Source organism: Alligator mississippiensis, chromosome 12 (genome assembly GCF_030867095.1).
Source record: "Alligator mississippiensis isolate rAllMis1 chromosome 12, rAllMis1, whole genome shotgun sequence".
Classification (NCBI taxonomy): Eukaryota; Metazoa; Chordata; order Crocodylia; family Alligatoridae; genus Alligator; species Alligator mississippiensis.
Genome location: NC_081835.1, coordinates 4,646,101 through 4,663,354, shown reverse-complemented (window position 1 = coordinate 4,663,354; position 17,254 = coordinate 4,646,101). Strand labels below are relative to the sequence as shown.

The 17,254-nt window shown below is 47.6% G+C and overlaps 1 protein-coding gene across 1 annotated transcript in view; it reads right to left on the bottom strand.

Annotated features, from left to right (window-relative positions):
* The window catches only part of SLC25A26 (solute carrier family 25 member 26), a 97,647-nt gene extending 81,102 nt beyond the window's left edge, over window positions 1-16,545 (bottom strand). Inside the window, exons 1-3 of the mRNA XM_006271629.4 lie at window positions 16,463-16,545; window positions 9,697-9,850; window positions 8,038-8,150 (exon numbers count right to left, since the gene is read on the bottom strand). Of these exons, the coding sequence (XP_006271691.3) occupies window positions 8,038-8,150; window positions 9,697-9,850; window positions 16,463-16,495 (300 nt within the window). The 5' untranslated portion in view covers window positions 16,496-16,545. The remainder of the gene's footprint in view (window positions 1-8,037; window positions 8,151-9,696; window positions 9,851-16,462) is intronic.
* Window positions 16,546-17,254: the final 709 nt, after the last annotated feature.

Below are 17,254 nucleotides of genomic sequence, written 5' to 3'. Positions count from 1 at the left end.
TGCTTTCTTGTTGTCTGCTGTTCTCGAGGCTTCGCTTGACCTCAGCCTTTCAGCCATTTTGGAGATAACAAGCTTTTGGGGCATCTCAACGCGCGTGGGTTCAACAGCGCTCAGTTTGCCACTATAGGAACCCAAAACCGTGTCGTTCTGCAGAAAACGGCTGGCACACAAAGTGACCCACCCCCTCACCTCACAAGCAGCTGTTTGACACCTTCACCTTCAACCCACAGGGCTGTTGAAGAAGACAACTCAGACCTCCCCAAGGTAAAGCCAGACCTTGCAGGTGAGAGTCCAGTCTCCCTTACCTGGAGAGAAACACAATGCTCTTGGCATGTTACCTTGCCCTCTGGCACACTCAAACGGTGGCTACAAACCTGCTCCCTCCCTCTTTGCTCTTCCTGGGTAGCCAGCAGGCTTTGGTCCCCCCTCGACCTGCTCCATCACATCATCCAGGCAAGTTCAGTGGTCTATATATCGCTCCCACCTGTCCTGCAGCATCAAAAACAGCTCCCTGAGGTCTGTTATTGCTGGTACTTTCATGTTCTGGGGAAGACCCTCCCCACAATGTTCTCACGGTCAAGTTCAAAGGCATTCAAAGTGCACCAGCAAGGCTGAAAAAGCCTCTCTGATCTTACTCCCCAAAAGGTCAGAAGGGCTTGTTCCTACCCCTCGGCCTCTCTCTCACTTGAAAGAGTAGGTCCTGTGGCTAGACTCCAGAAAAGGAGGCAAAAAAGAGAAGGAAACAAAGCCACCAGATACATGCAGAAGTGCAGAAGGCAGCCGCTCATTCTTGAGATTTGTCAGCAAGGGACAGAGCCTGCAAGAGAGTCCCCCCCCCAACTATCTCCAGGTCGTCACCATAACAATATCCAAATATTGCATGGAAAAGTCGGCTTGTTCGCTAACTTCCTCGGGCCGTGATCCAAATGACTTTCTTCTCGCCTCTGTGGAAAAAAGCAGGCAGGGCGAAAAAAATCAACGGTGTTATTGGCTCTTACGGAGGAAACTGTGTCAGCCAAGCTGGGATACGCTGGCATTTGTACCATAAATTGAAGCTTGCAGCAGGTTGTTCAGGGCTCCTTTTTAAAACCTCTTAGCCAACTTTCTCCTCGCCGCAGTGTGTGTCGTCATTATAAACCTGACATCATTATAAGCCTGACAAAAAAGGGGCACGGATCAATCCATCAAGGTAGGATTTGTAACAAAAACTGCACTATTGGTTTAAATGGATGCCGCCAAGCTAAAAAAAAGTGCTCTTGTTTGTGTTACTAGCACCACCTTAGATTATTCAAAGTGAAATAATTTGAGAACATCTGGTTTTCCTTTCCACCACTTATGATATCATGTTTTCCAAGCACATCTGGCAGCCCTTTATAGAAAGATATGCAGATTAAACATGCACAGCAATAGCGAGTCATCAAAGATGAAGACTTCTGATGCCCTGGATGCAATAAAAAGGCGTTTTCCTTCTCCATATTCCAGGGATGGACTGGGTAGTGTCCATTTATGTCTGCAACGCCTCCTTCCTCCTCCTTATATGTGGTGGACCATGCATCTTTCCCCTTGTTTTGCCTGTACATCCATAAGCACGTCCTTGTCTGCCACACAGGCCCCGTATCAATGTTGCATGAGTTGGGAATCCCTACAGAGCAAGATTCAATTACAAAAAAGTTTTGTTATGCTTTAACTAATGGGATACATTTTGCATCTAGCACCAGATATAAATTAGACTCTTCCTCCCCCCAATAATATTTGTGCTGAACATCCCTCAGTTCCCAGAAATCAAAAGGAAAGTAAAAAACAATGAGCACAAAGGCCACTTACTTAGTTTCTGCTTCAGCTGAACTGAGCAAAACTTCACCAGGCTTTGTCTAGTTGAGTTGGTTTTCTGTGTGCTTGCTCTGGTTGCAAATATTACCCCCAAAAAAGGGATCTTTTTTTTAAGACCAGGGTAGAGCTCTCGAGCAATAATATAATATAATACATTACCCAGAGAGGTGGTGAACTCTCCATCCTTGCAGGTGTTTAAGACCAGGGTAGACAAAGCCTTGGCTGGGGTGACTGAGTTGGGGCTAGTCCTGCTTTGAGCAGAGGTTGGACTAGATGTGATCTCCCGACATCAGATGCAAAATTTATCCCATTAGTTAAAGTATAACAAAACTTTTCTGTAACTGAATCTTGCTCTGTAGGAATTCCCAACTCATGAAACATCAATACGGGGCCTGCATGGCAGAAATCTCTCAAATATTCTGTCTTTTCTATCATAATCTGAATCACTAAATCATACCCTGATTTCCCCCTGCCTTATTAAAAACAGTAGCAAGATGTTAGCTTTTGGTCATCTATTAATCTCAAAGTGTTAATGCAATCAGTATAAACATGACTTTTCAGACAGGTAAGTATCACAGAATCAGAAAATGAGGGTGTGAAAGAACCTCAGGAGGTCGCATCTAGTCCAACCCCTGCTCAAAACAGGACCAGCCCCAAATACATCATCCCAGCCAAGGCTTTGTCTACCCGGGTCTTAAACACCTCCAAGGATGGAGAGCCCACCACCTCTCTGGGTAAAGTATTATATTATATTATTGCTTTAGGGCTCCAGAAAGGTAAGCATCGCCCTTCTACCTACCAAAGAGTCGGCAGCTAATCCAAGCCCAGCCTTAACTCAGGACCCTGGTTCCCTGTTGTAAAGCTACTTGCCCACCATGCTCAATGAGAGGGCTGCTACTCCAAGAAGTAGGCAATTAGCTTGGAAGTGTATCAGGATACCTTGGGAATCCTAACATGACTTATTTTGCAGCTTTTTATGCCATATTGAACAGGGGGTTGTTCTATCAAAGCGATTATTTTAAGCTTTCTGGGGAAAGCAAGGATGCAGGTATAAGAAGGTGCCCCAAATGCAAAGTACTGACAAAATAACTACCATTCCCTATTGTTACAGCTCAATTAAAAACTTAACGGCTAATCAATACAACTCTGATTACAACCTTCACCCTCATTGCTTGCCACCTGGAATACAGTAAGAAAAATAAAATCGATCAGTTCAGATTTGATAGGAGACCACTGTGAGGGTGCTTCGCTCGTACTGTTTTTAGTGGGAGCCTGGCTGGATTTTCCTCCTCCACCTACTGTTGTGGGGGTGAGTGTTTGTAACACATTATCAGGTCATTACTTGCTGTAAGTGTGCAAGGCATCTGACTTCCTTTTGTCCACTGTTTGTGAAGCTTCCCAGCTGGTTTGGTTTTTTAATTAAAATGGGATTCCTGTGTAATGAAGGATGATGTGGCAATACTTTGTTTTCAAACGGGGAGGCTGTTCTCCAGCTTCTACCATGGCTAACGTGGCATCTTTAAGGCTGGACGTCATCTCACGTGGTCCTGGAATTAGATGCATCAGGTCAGACATCTCTATCATCTCTTGAATCTGAAAGTCCAGGTCCAAAGCATGTAGCAACAGACTGAAAATCCACAAATGCAGCCCCCACCAATGCAAAAGGCTTGGGGAGACTTCTGTGGGAACTGTAAAGACAAGGCCTGAAGTTGATATTCAAAAGCTGGCTGCACTGAGACAGTAATCAAGACGGGCTCCCATCAGCCAGTCGCATTAAATGAGCTTCTGGTCCATCCTCACTGCCTTTGGCCCTTCACAAAGTTTCTGCTCAAGTATCAGATGCTAGCCACACTCACCTCTACAACCCAAAACTAGAGGGATCTATGCCTATTAAAGGGCAATCCTATTCTCCCAGTAATGCATGCTGGCAATTAAATTAATGTTGTGATCTTGATAAAGTTTCCTCCCAAAAGCCCACTGCTATTTCACCTGGCTGTGAAGAACTGTTGCTCTCCTCTCCCAAATAGCAGTGGTCAACACAGCTCTGCATCAGATGAATTTGGAAGTGCATAGGCTGTTAAGAGTACTGTACTGAAATGAATTAACTGCCCCAAGCTGTGTATAGCTAGACAAGGTAGGAACCATTTAAGTAACCAAAATGAGAGAAGCTCATCTTGCAAAACTGCTGACTAAAACAAGATGGCACTCAAAAGCAGTAGGGCCCACTTGACGCAGGTCATCATTAATTTATTATTTGCTTCGAGCTTGCCCTTTACAGTTGGACTGGAGGAGGTAAAAGAAAAGAAATGCAGGGGGAGGAAAAAAAGCAACCAAAATAGGTATAAATATACTTGTCCAACATCTCCACCTGGCATATTCAAGTCAAGTCAGTCCCAAGGCCATTATGACCATGGGGACGCCTTAGCTGCTGTGCATCGTTAGTGATTCTTCGAGGATAGCGACCTGGTGGGGAACATCTCCTCTCCAGGTATGGATGGCTGCTGGCTCTCAGGGAGCTCATCTACCCTTTGACAGGTCTTGTTTATAGTCCTGCTGGGTGCCCACATGCCCTTCTCACCCCGGTGGAGGTGCCGGTTTAACCCAACCATGGAACAGACTGTCGTGGTTTACATGGTACCAGACAGCAGAGCAAGAGAGGCCTGGCTTGACAGTAAACTGGTATATTATTTATAATGCAGGGGTCAGCAAACTACGGCCCGTGGGCCAGGGACATTGGTAGGTGGGCGGGCATGGAAATTGGCTGGACTCAGCAGTGGGGAAGTACCAGTCAGGGCTGAAGTATCAATGGCAATTCAGCAGCTGGAGGACACAGCAGAATTGCAATTGGCCGTCTGCCTTCAGACCAACCTGCTTTTTTTCAGCTGGCTGCTACTAAAAACCTGCCGACTGCTTATAAACAGTGCAGGAAAGGGAACGTAAAAAGTCACCACTCGTCGCTAACAGAGCAAACTCACTCCAGGAAACCATCGGCTCCTGCAGCTCTAAGCAAGTCAGAGTTGTTGTAGGAGCTAAGCCACCCTCTCTGTTTAGGTTAAACCTTGGTGCGCCCACTCCAAAACACTGAAACACCTGAGCTTTGCAACTGATGCAGGATGCCCCCTTCCTGCAAGTCCTGCAGGTTCGAACTGTGACAGGTTCTCAAACAGAGGTGACGAGGCAGATGGATGCTGCCACGCAACAGAAGTTGGATCAGGTTTCCTACCAGACCTGCGACTGCAGGAAGCATTTTCAGACGTTGGCAATCAGGTGTCATTTGATCTGCAAAATAAGACAGCTCTTATTTTGAGACCCCTCCCAGCTCCTCACACTGCTCTCTACTGTCTTGTGCATCCACTGACAGAGTTCATTTATCAAAGGCAAAAAGGCCTTTTCTTCAGTGCAACAAACTGCCCTTCACAGGAGATGCGCACACAGAGAGTGGAAAGGGGTTATTTTGTTCCCGACTTACCAGCCAAGGCAGAAAGCTGTCTTAAGCAACTGCATCCATATGTTCTGCTTATGCCCACAGGATAAGACCTTCGGAAAAGTCAGATCTTTTTCCCCGACCGTGACACACACTGCAGAGCTGCAAATGGTAAGGAAAGCTCAACTCTATTGTGGCACAGTCCCAAAACCAGCCTGAGGCAGAGGTGAACTGGCTGTGGGTTTTTGAGCGATGCACACTTCCTGCATCCTGCTGACTTGCAAGCCAAAGGGAGGTCAGCCTTTGTGCTTCGCTCACACTAACGAAGGCAATGCGGATGTTGGAACAACCGGCACCTATGCCAGGTTTAGCAGCCGGAAGAGGCAGGGTATGTGCCTATTAAGGGGCAGTAATGAACATACTGAAGAATCAAGGTTGCAGCAGGGTTAAAATGCCTCCTGTCTTTTTAAGCTATGCATGAATTACAAACTAGAAGCAGCCAGGAAACGTGGGCAGGAGCACATCGTGCAAAGTGTCCAGCAAGGGATACTTTCCGTGGAAGAATGCAGCATGCCAATTATAAGCTAGATCCAAGGTGGGACTGTCAGAGCAATCCAGTCTAGCTGGATGCCTGGCTCGTCACCACTCCTGGGAAAACCTAGGACAAAAATTCCTAAGTGAAGAGGCACAGGGAAGTATGAAGGCAGCCAGTGAGAAGGCTAAAGAGCAATGAAAAGAGCAGTGGCCAGGAGAGCACAGCAGTCACCTCCTGCCTCATCTTTCCTTAGGCACCGCAGTATGGTATTTACTGAGGCCAGATCACCTTTTCTGCAGAGGGATCTGATTACAGCCCTGTAAGAAAATCCCTGCAGCAGCACAGTTCCTCACTTCAGTTCAACATTTCTTGGATATCATTTAACTTTGATAGCAGCCCTTAACTCCTTGCAGCATGGCTGCAAAGAGGATGGAGCTGGACTGTTCTCAGGGGGGGCGCGGATGACGGGACAAGGAGCAATGGGCTCATGTTGCAGCAAGGGAAGTTGAGGTTGGATATTAGGAAAAACTTTTTCAATAGGAGGGTGGTAAGGCACTTGAACAGGTCACCCAGAGAGGTGGTGGAGTCTCCATCCTTGGAGATGATGTAGTTAGGGAGGGTCCTGCTTTGAGCAGGGGGTTGGACTAGATGCGACTCCTGAGATCCCTTCCAATCCTCATTTTCTATGATTTTATGATTTCACACATCCTGCCCATTCCTTACCAGGGACCCAGACTAACCTTACCCTATCCCCAGCAGGACAGAATGATAGAGACAAACTGAAGATGCAAGACACCTGCTGTATGACCAGCGCACGGCCATCTGAAGTCATGCCGGGGCTTTCTTACCAGCCCATAACCTCTCGCTGCCACCCCCAAGGAGACATGACAACAGATGTTGAATGAGACGCTGAAGAAAATACCCGACAGCGAAAAAATGGACGTTCCAGCGGTCGAGTCCTTACCACCAGGGGCTTGACGAACCATGGCAAAGGTGCCGATATCTCAACCGCCTACGTACCAGAGTCGGATGCTCCAAGGAACTAATGAAGAAGTGGAGCTATGCATTGGTTCAAGCACCTGTGACTATGGCACAGAGATTCAGACTATACACCACCTGCTGCAATGCCTGCTGCTCGAAGGCACACATATAACGAAAGATCTTGCAAAGTACAATATATAAGCACAAGCATGTGCAACAAAATGGTCAAATGTGGTACAGAGACATGAGAAGACAATGACAACCACGGGCCCCTTTCTTGTTGTGTCTTTTTGTGCAAATCTTTCACAAGGTCACTAGCTGTTCCACACATGGGGGCTGATCCCAGCCCCACAACTCATGTGCACTGAAAGCAATGAGACCAATCCAAGGAGCTACTTGTCACCTGGGGCACTTCTCAGGGGGAAGAGCAACATCAAAACACCAATATGGTAAGACAGCAGAATAGGGATGAGAGTGACAGGATGTAAGTGATACACAGGCAACACCTGAGAGTCAGATAAATGAGGATAGGAAAGCTCGCTTTATACCTAGCTCTGGCATTTAGGAAACCAACCATAAGAGGTTTTTATTCTTCCAGACTGCAATTTTGAAATGCAAGGCCATGGGGAAACTGTTACCAGTGAAAAGCTAAATGGTGCAGCGCAATCTGCAAGGAACAGGGTCAGCCACTGATCCAGAAGTTTCGGAACGACTGCCTTTGAGACATGCTCTGGCTACATTTTCTGGCTTCCACAGACTGCTACTGGCATTTATGATTTCAGCACTGGAAATGGCACAACATGAAGGGTCAGATTGCAATAACCACTCAGGTGAATAGTGCCTGGCTCGCCTGAGGTCCAAACATCTTTGTCCCATTAGGTTTCCCCACAAATAAAGCATTCTCAATGCAAGTAATGACAGCAGATCTGGCTGCCACAAATCTGGACAAAGGGTGGGATTTTCAGAAGCACTGAGATCTTTTGGAAAGCCAAAAGGATGCATGCTTTTAACTAATTTGGGTGCTCTGGAAAAACCTCACCTTAAATTCTCACTCGGCATCAGCACTTCATTAGTATACATTTCTAGAAAACACTTTGCTAAAGTATTTTTGCCCTGGATAGATGCTTTGTGAAGACACGGGTCGTGAAAAACTTGCTGTTTGATAATCAACTGGTAAACAGTTTCCTCCAAGATTCAGCTCTCAGGCTTCCACATTTCTTTCTTCCCTTCTTGCTAGGAATATACAATAGACCGAACTGTTACCTACCACTTCTCCAAAGGAGGCAGCCACCATGTGCGTCACCGGAGCCAGGTACTGGGAGGAGGAGTCACTGTGGAGTGCATATTTCACGTATTCGTAGGTGGCAAAAAATGCAGCAGCTGAAATTAAAAAAAATAAATAAAAAAAATGCTGCCTTGAAGCTATTCCTAAGGTTGCATTACCAGACTGCTGTTAAGATCCAGAAAAATCTTACCAGCTGTTCAAATCCATAATCCAGGAACAGAAAAATCTTACCAGCTGTTCAAATCCACAATCCAGGAACAGAAACTAAAATATTTCCCCAAAATAGAGCTACCCTTCTAGACAGTAGGGTTCCTGGGCACCCCTATTGCCTCCAGGATCAGTACTCCCACTGACTGCACTGGGACCAGGCTTTCTTGCTGAGATTGTTATTGCAGTGATTTCAGGTTTTGGTAAAGTCAAACACCCATGTCTTTTTGGCATAATAAGATGCAAGGAGCCTATGCTTTTCTCCTTGGCAGATTGATTAGCTGAGTGTTAGGAGCAGGTACTTTAATTTAACACATCTGCTAGTTGTTCCAAACAGCAGCACCATCTTCCAGACTAAAAATCCAACAAATATCTTTACAGTTTACCAAAGAACTGCTGAGTGTTTGAAACATTTATTACACCCTAATCTAATGGACAAGGAAGAATTGTATTTTGTAGTAGGGTCAGTCTCATCGTTTGTAAAACCCATCCCCCCATCCCAATGGAGTATTACAGAAGGGGGGGGGGGGAAGCAAACCAGGAAGAATGTTTTTCATACTAACAAGAATTTGCTTTCTATCACATTAAGGAATTTAAGTTTTCAGTCTTATGCTGCAGCACAAGATAAATCACAGTTTAGATTTTAAAGAAGCAAATCCTGAGAAAGCTGGCATCTGTCCTGGACGGAGGGATGAAGGGGAAAGCAGACTTTAATTGTGCAAGAGGGATACGTGCATCACCGTCTGCTGTTAATCAGAAGATGCTTATCACCTCCAGAGATAACCAAAGCAGGGAAGATAAAGAACAAAAACATTTCATATCATCTTATGAAGGACTTTGGACCCTTGAAGGCACGAGTGGACATATCTGCAAACGTCTCTCGGTATTCCCAAACAAGACAGCCCCGCAGGGCGTTTTTTTGCTACAAAGTGGAAGTGCACAAACACCTAAGGAACTTCAGATGTTTTCCCCAGAGATTAAAACTATTTGCTTAAAAAGTGCCAGTGCCCAAAGGCCTCCAGAAAGCTGTTTTAAAAAAATGATTTTTCTAGAGAGATGGAAAAGACTGTCCCTGGATAGCATTTGACTCAAACTGAGGAGAGCCTAGGGGGATGCACCAGACCTCCTTATTCACGCCTAGTGCCTATAGCCATGATTTAAAGAAGTGTGTGTCCAGGGCACTGCAGAACACTTGACAAACACCTATCCATCTCCTGCATGCCCACAGGCTTCATCCAGATCCTGGAAGCTGCTCCTCCCTGCAGCCAGAGAGAGCTCTGCAAACTTCAGCATGGGTTTGACCACACCAAGCAGCTTGGAGGACTGGGCCAGGGATAACCAGAATCAAACCTTATGCATTAAGGCACATGCTTGTATGTGCTGCTGCCTCCCAGATGACGGGGAATGAACAGAAGCATAATCCAGGAATTTTACCATTTGGGAAGGATCCGATAGCGGAAGGGACCCCAGCGTAGATGCCACGAAAGCCGCCAGCCTTCTTGAAGCCCTGGGGACTCTGCAGTCTGGTTTTTATGGTATCCAGAGGGAATAATATCAGATCCACGCACACTCCTGCAATCCCGCCAGCCTGCAAGATGAACAGAGAGTTTACGGTTATGTAGGGAGTGAGATAACAGCATATATGTGGGTGGGATAAAAACCCACCCAAGGAACAATGTTATCCGTCTGCTGTAGAAGTGCTGATCTTTTGTGCATAGGCTGGTTTCCCTGATCATTTCTTTTTACTACAAAAAGAGAGTACGAATAAAAACATGTATCTGAAGCATTCGTCCAATTCACACAGCAAGGTCCTAGCAACACTGAACCAGCACAAGCCAACCATTTGACATTGGGACATCCCAATTAGCACTACAATACAGCACAGTATTGCCATTAGCTTTATGAGGTACTGTGCCAGTGTCAAAGCTCGAGGGGAAATGATTTTTATTCTCCATGAAACATTTCAAGTTTTCATAGGGGAAAGGAGGGTGGAGGAAAAAATCACGGAGTGCAGAATTTAAAGTCTAAGCGGAAAAAAAAAACAACCCATCATTTTTAAATTAAAGTTTTCCAGTTTATGGGGAAAACGTGAAGGTTTTATGATTTTTTTTTTTTAAATAGCGTTCTTTCGGAAAAGTTTGGAAAACTTCATGAGGTATCCAGGTTGTAGCCGTATTAGTCTAGAGGCAAAAGGAATCAAAATTCGTGGAAGAGGTGATCTCTTTTATTAGGCCAATTAGATGTTTGCAAGCAAATTATTTATTTGCAAGCTGCAAATAAATAAAATAATTTGATTTATTTGCAGCTTGCAAATAAAATAATTTGTTTGCAAATATCTAGTTGGTCTAATAAAAGAGATCACCTCTTCCACGAGTTTTGAAAACTTTGTAAAGAATTTCAACTGATTCTAAGAAATATACAGACAGGAAGACGTTCATGGGAGATGGGGATGCCGTGCAGCGAGGAACCCTATTTCAATATCTGAATGCCAGGTTGGGATAAACAAAAACCCACCCATTCACGCTCGAACTGAAATAACCTTGGCTGTTATAATATATCTACTAATGCAACACGAAATACTGCTTTGCTATTATTTGGAATATCAGGTACATACTAAAATCTACCTTGCATATCATAGCAAAGAGCAAATACTGGAATGGGTGTCTGGCTTTATTGAATAACATTTGATTGTGTTTCACTTTGCTTTTCTCCACCAGCACGGAACAGGATTCAGAGAGGTGTTCACTATCTGCTGTTAAAATTTTAATCAATAAAAGTTAATTATTCTTTTAATCTTTTTGGTTATTTTGCATGCATTGATGGTTTCTATCTCTTCTTCCATCAGAATTCTTATCTGCTCAAAATAAAATGGATCAGATTTAATCTAACCATCTGGCAAAACATGAATCAAAAGTTTACTAATTGCTTCTTTGGATTTCAAACTTCTGTATCTTAAATGTCATTTAAATTCATGAGACAGCTAATAGAGCACCTGCAGGAAAGCGAGAATACCTGAGCACTGACTCCATGGGCAGCAAACCGTAATGATTTTTAGATAATAAGCCAACTAAAGAGCCCTATCAACAGCCCTATCAGCAGCATTAGCGTTACTGGGACTTCAACAGCTGGAAAATCTTTGCAGGGAGTTAGATATACCTGTTCAACTCCAAATCCAGCAACACAATTAAATAAAGCCAGGGTCTAATGCCAAGACATTGAACCATGCTATTTCACACAATAGGTAGAGTGTGGCTTGAGCATATTTGAGTGGAAGTACAATTGTGCTGCTAAATATGGACACACAGCTGTGCACCTCAGAGGCACAAACCCAGCTCTGTACATGTTTTAAACACTGCCAGGCCAGGTTCTTTGGGTAGACGCGATATCTTTTATTAAACCAACTGAGTGGTTGGAAAAAAGTTTTTGCAAGTTTTCAAGCACAATCACCCTTCTTCAGGCCCAAAAGCTTGCAAAGAACTGTTGTCCAACTAGTCAGATGGTCTAATAAAAGAGATCACCTGCACCCAAAGAACTTGGCCTGCCTATGTCCTTAAGCCTACACGGCTACAACCAAAAACCCAGTTTTAAAACACAAGAATTAAAAGCAGGGAGAGTATTTATATCAATGTTACACACATGCAGAAGGGAGTAGCATTCACATTCATAACTGCTCATTTGTAGTTTTGCAGGGGTAAATAGAAGAAGGAAAAAAAAAAATCAAGGGGGAGGGGGGAATATGGGCAGGGTGTGGGCCAACAGATATTGGCCTTACTCAGCCACTGAACTCTTCTGAAAGATGCACATGCAGCCACAAAGGGGCTGTCACACAAGCCAGGGCACGTGCGCAGCCAGAAGGACCTTGCTACACGAGTTCAGGATGGAACAGAAAGAAAAGACGCTTCTTCCTTGCAAGCCGTAGCCATAACCAGTCATGCCGCAGACCCAGATCTTCTCTGATGCATGCAAGCCTCTCTACCACAGAGCGCTGTCCTCTGAAAGCATCCAGCTACAGCCCTATCATCATCCATTGTGTCTCCACTCGAACCCACAGCAGAACCCACACCCTACGGCGAAGGCTTGCAACCTGCCCTGAGTCCCTGGGGAAGTAGAGGGAAAGATGCCCATAGGAGCTGGGGGACAGCAGCAAGACTGATGCTAAGGAATGACGTTTCAGGGCTCCCAAGTGACTCAGAAGCAGGAGCCCAGGCACTGAAGCAACCAGCAGAGTTTCAATCGGTTCAACTTAGTTTGTGTGTTGAGCTCTTTTGAGAATCGTGCACTTGAAAATCTGGCCCTACAGACATCAGACAAGTCATTAACATCCCACAACGAGTTTTCTCAGTAGCCACCGCACTCAGAGGCAGGTGAAGACCGAACCAACAGGTCAGAGGAGTCAGGGCCGAGGCACCCTCAGAGGCAGATTTACTGACCCATGAGTCCTGCACGAGCAAGCGCTGAAGACTCCTGGCTGCAGGGATGAAGTTAAGGTTTTGCAGAGCAGTATTTTTTACCTGCAGCAGCATGAAGGCAGACTAATGAAATACTCAACTGTAGGGGAAAAGCAGAGTCAGGTCCCTATTACTCTCCATCAACCAGACAACCCTTCTTCCCACAAGACCGCATCCGAGTGCTGCTCTTCCAGTTCAACATTGACAAAACCCTTCCCTCTAACCCAGACCAGGGTGTTGCTCAAGTAGCTCAGATTTTCACTTACGTACAAGGCAGCTGTGCAAGTAGCATGGAAAGATCACACAAAGCTGGAAGGACCTCGAGAAGTCATCTACTCCAGCCCCTGCTTGGGATAGGATCGTCCCTATCCAAACCAGCGTCTAACCTCCTAGCAGAGCTACACCACCAGACCTGGAAGGGACCTCCAGAGGTCATCCAGTCCAACCCCGTCCGAGGCAGGATCCTACCTATTTGCACAAAACAGAAAGTCCAACAATATATCAAGTAGCAATACCTTAATAAAAGCTGAGGAGCAATGCTTTTGCAGTTAAGGGACTTAACCCATCTAGGTTCAAATCTGGACCATGTCAGACGCTCCTTCTCTCACCATGGGTCAGCAAGGTAATCTTCTTGTGCTTTTTAGTATTCCTACCGGGAGATGATGACAACAACGTCCTCTCTCACATAGCCCAGATACAACACAAGACATAACACCCTAACCTGCCACAGGTAAAGCAGGGGGACCACCATGGCCAACATCCTGCTGCTGCAAAGGTGTTAAAGTAGGCTGAAGAGAGTCCAGGGAGAAGGCCACACAGGAAATCAAGGAAAAGGTGTGTCCATTAGCAAGATCTCTTCGAAGCGTGCTGTTTATTAAAGTTATTAGGTTGCAAAATTAACTCCCAGGAGAAACTGCTGTGCACTTTGAATGCATACACACCCTTCTCTCGCATAGTCGTGAGACAGACTACGCTTTGCAGATGTCACTTAGAGGAAGTTTTCTACACTGATTCTCAGCTGAAGATATAGTTAGTCTGAAATAAAGCAAAAGGCAGGGTAGCTTTGCACTTTATAGACTAGTAGGCAAAGTACATGGGTTTGGGGGGGTGCACACACACACACTCACTATGGAGTGCATATTTCACATTTGCTGGTGGCAAAAAATGGAGCAGCTGAAAAAAATGTGGTTGTGTGTGGGGGTGTATGTGTGTGTATACACACGCACTTATCTTAATGTGATAGAAAGCAAATATACATTATGCACACAAACCTACCTACACATTACGCACGCTTTCATGAGCCGACACTTGAACTATGCACACCCCCTTATTTATATGTAGCACAAGCTTTCATGAGCTGAAGTTCATGCTACACGCACACCGACCTTCACACACGCTTTTGTGAGCTGAAGCTTGCATCACACGCACACATATATACATGTACACACCCCCCCATCTATAAAGAGCATGAGTTTTCACGAGCTGAAGCTGAATCCACACACACACACTCCTATCTATGCACTGCACGGGTTTTTATGAGCCGAAGCTTGTGTCACACACACACACACGGGTTGGTCCAGCACTTCCCAAGCTTTCCAGCCCGCAGGGACCCCTGCATAGACTCGTGACACCCCTTGGTGAACACCAGCTCTTCATTTTGCCTCTTCTTCATTTTGCCTGCTGAAGAACAGAGCAGTTTTTTTCTGCTACAAAGCCCTCTGAAAGCCCCCAACAACGGGTGGCCACGTAAAACCTTGGTGTTTATCTTGCATCTTATGTCTGCACAGCCTCTCCCAGCGATGCACCGTGCAGAGGATCTTTGGCCACCCCAAAGCGCCTGGTTGAGAACCACCAGGCCTCTCCTGGCACAGCACCATGCAGAGGATCCAAAAGATTTCCATCCACCCTGGGGTGCCCGGATGAGAACCACCTGGCGCAGCACCCTCCAGGGGCTCTCCAGCCACCTCGGGGCACCTGGGTGAGAACTGCTGGGCTTCTCCAGCCACCCTGGGGCACCCAGGTGAGATCCGTCAAGCCTCCACTGGCACGGCACCGTGCAGAGGATCTCCACCCACCCCAGGGCACTCTCCAAAAGATCTCTAACCACCCTGGGGCACCCTATGGAGACCCGCCAGGCCTCTTCTAGTCTGGCACCCTCAAGAGGATCTCCAGCCACCCCAGGACACCCTTCAAAAGATCTCCGGGCACCCTGGGGCACCCTCTTGAGAGCCGCCAGGCCTCTCCTGGCATGGCACCATGCAGAGGATCACCCTGGGGCACCCTCTTGAGAGCCGCCAGGCCTCTTCTAGTGTGGCACCCTCAAGAGGCTCTCCAGCCACCCCAGGGCATCCTTCAAAAGATCTCCGGGTACCCTGGGGCACCCTCTTGAGAGCCGCCAGGCCTCTTCTAGTGTGGCACCCTCAAGAGGATCTCCAGGCACCCTTCAAAAGATCTCTGGGCACCCTGAGGCACCCTCTTGAGACCCCCCCAGGCGTCTCCTGGCACGGCACCGTGCAGAGGATCACCCTGGGGCACCCTCTTGAGACTCGCCAGGCCTCTTCTAGTGTGGCACCCTCAAGAGGATCTCAAGGCACCCTTCAAAAGATCTCTGGGTACCCTGGGGCACCCTCTTGAGAGCCGCCAGACCTCTCCTGGCACAGTACCGTGCAGAGGATCACCCTGGGGCACCCTCTTGAGACTCGCCAGGCCTCTTCTAGTGTGGCACCCTCAAGAGGATCTCCAGGCACCCTTCAAAAGCTCTCCGGGTACCCTGGGGCACCCTCTTGAGAGCCGCCAGACCTCTCCTGGCATGGTACCGTGCAGAGGATCACCCTGGGGCACCCTCTTGAGACTCACCAGGCCTCTTCTAGTGTGTCACCCTCAAGAGGATCTCAAGGCACCCTTCAAAAGACCTCTGGGCACCCTGGGGCACCCTCTTGAGACCCCCCAGGCATCTCCTGGCACGGCACCGTGCAGAGGATCACCCTGGGGCACCCTCTTGAGACTCGCCAGGCCTCTTCTAGTGTGGCACCCTCAAGAGGACCTCAAGGCACCCTTCAAAAGATCTCTGGGCACCCTGGGGCACCCTCTTGAGACCCCCCCAGACCTCTCCTGGCACAGCACCGTGCAGAGGATCACCCTGGGGCACCCTCTTGAGACTCGCCAGGCCTCTTCTAGTGTGGCACCCTCAAGAGGATCTCAAGGCACCCTTCAAAAGCTCTCCGGGTACCCTGGGGCACCCTCTTGAGAGCCGCCAGACCTCTCCTGGCACAGTACCATGCAGAGGATCACCCTGGGGCACCCTCTTGAGACTCGCCAGGCCTCTTCTAGTGTGGCACCCTCAAGAGGATCTCAAGGCACCCTTCAAAAGCTCTCCGGGTACCCTGGGGCACCCTCTTGAGAGCCGCCAGGCCTCTCCTGGCACGGTACCATGCAGAGGATCTGCAGCCACCCCAAGGCATCCTCCAAAGGATCCCCAACCTCTCCTGGGGCACCCTATGGAGACCTACCAATTAACCCTATTGAGACCGGGCACTCTGGGGCACCCTATTGAGACCCTATTCTGGTGTAGCACCCTCCAGAGGCTCTCCGGGCCCCTCCCAGGGACCCCAGACACCCTGGGGCACCCCACGGAGACCTGCCTGGCTTCTCCTGGCAGGGCACGGTGCAGAGGATGCCCGGGCGCTGCAAAGGGTCTCCCTCACCCTGCGGCACCCAGGTGAGCCCCCCGGGGCCGGGCACCCCCCACTCACCGCCAGCGACACCCAGAAGCCGCCGCCCGCCATAAGCCCGGGCCGGAGCTTCCGCGCCGTCAGCTGGGCCCGCGCCGCCACTCAGCGCCGCGCACGTGTGCAAGGGGCGTGCAAGGGGCGGCCCCGCCGGGCACGGCTCCGCCCGGCCGCAGCGCTGCACCGCGCTGCTGGGGCCGGAGGAGCGCGGTCCTCGGTGATAAAGCTAAGCCTCTTTCAGCGCAACAAAGAAACAGAGGACGAGCTTGAAAAGTCTTGTTTATAGCAGGGCTCCTGAGTGTATCACGCGTCCTGGAGGGGTTTGGATACTTTGAAACCAAGATGCATTATACACTTAAGAGTAAACTTGGTTTCAAAGCATCTGGACTCCTCCCAATTTACTCCTAAGTGTATCATCATGTGTCTTGGAGGAGTCACGATCAAGAGGCGTGATACATTTAGGAGTAAATTGAGAGGAGTCCAGATGCTTTGAAACCAAGTTTACTCCTAAGTGTATAATGCATCTCGGTTTCAAAGCATCTTGACTCCTCTGCCTAAATTCATAATCTTGGCTTCAAAGCATCTTGACTCCTAAGTGTACAATGCAGCTTGGCTTCAAAGCATCTTGACTCCTAAGTGTACAATGCAGCTTGGCTTCAAAGCATCTTGACTCCTCTAAATTTACTCCTAAGTGTATAAATGCATCTTGGTTTCAAAGCACATTGACTCCTCTAAGTTTACTCCTAAATTCATAATCTTGGCTTCAAAGCATCTTGACTCCTAAGTGTACAATGCAGCTTGGCTTCAAAGCATCTT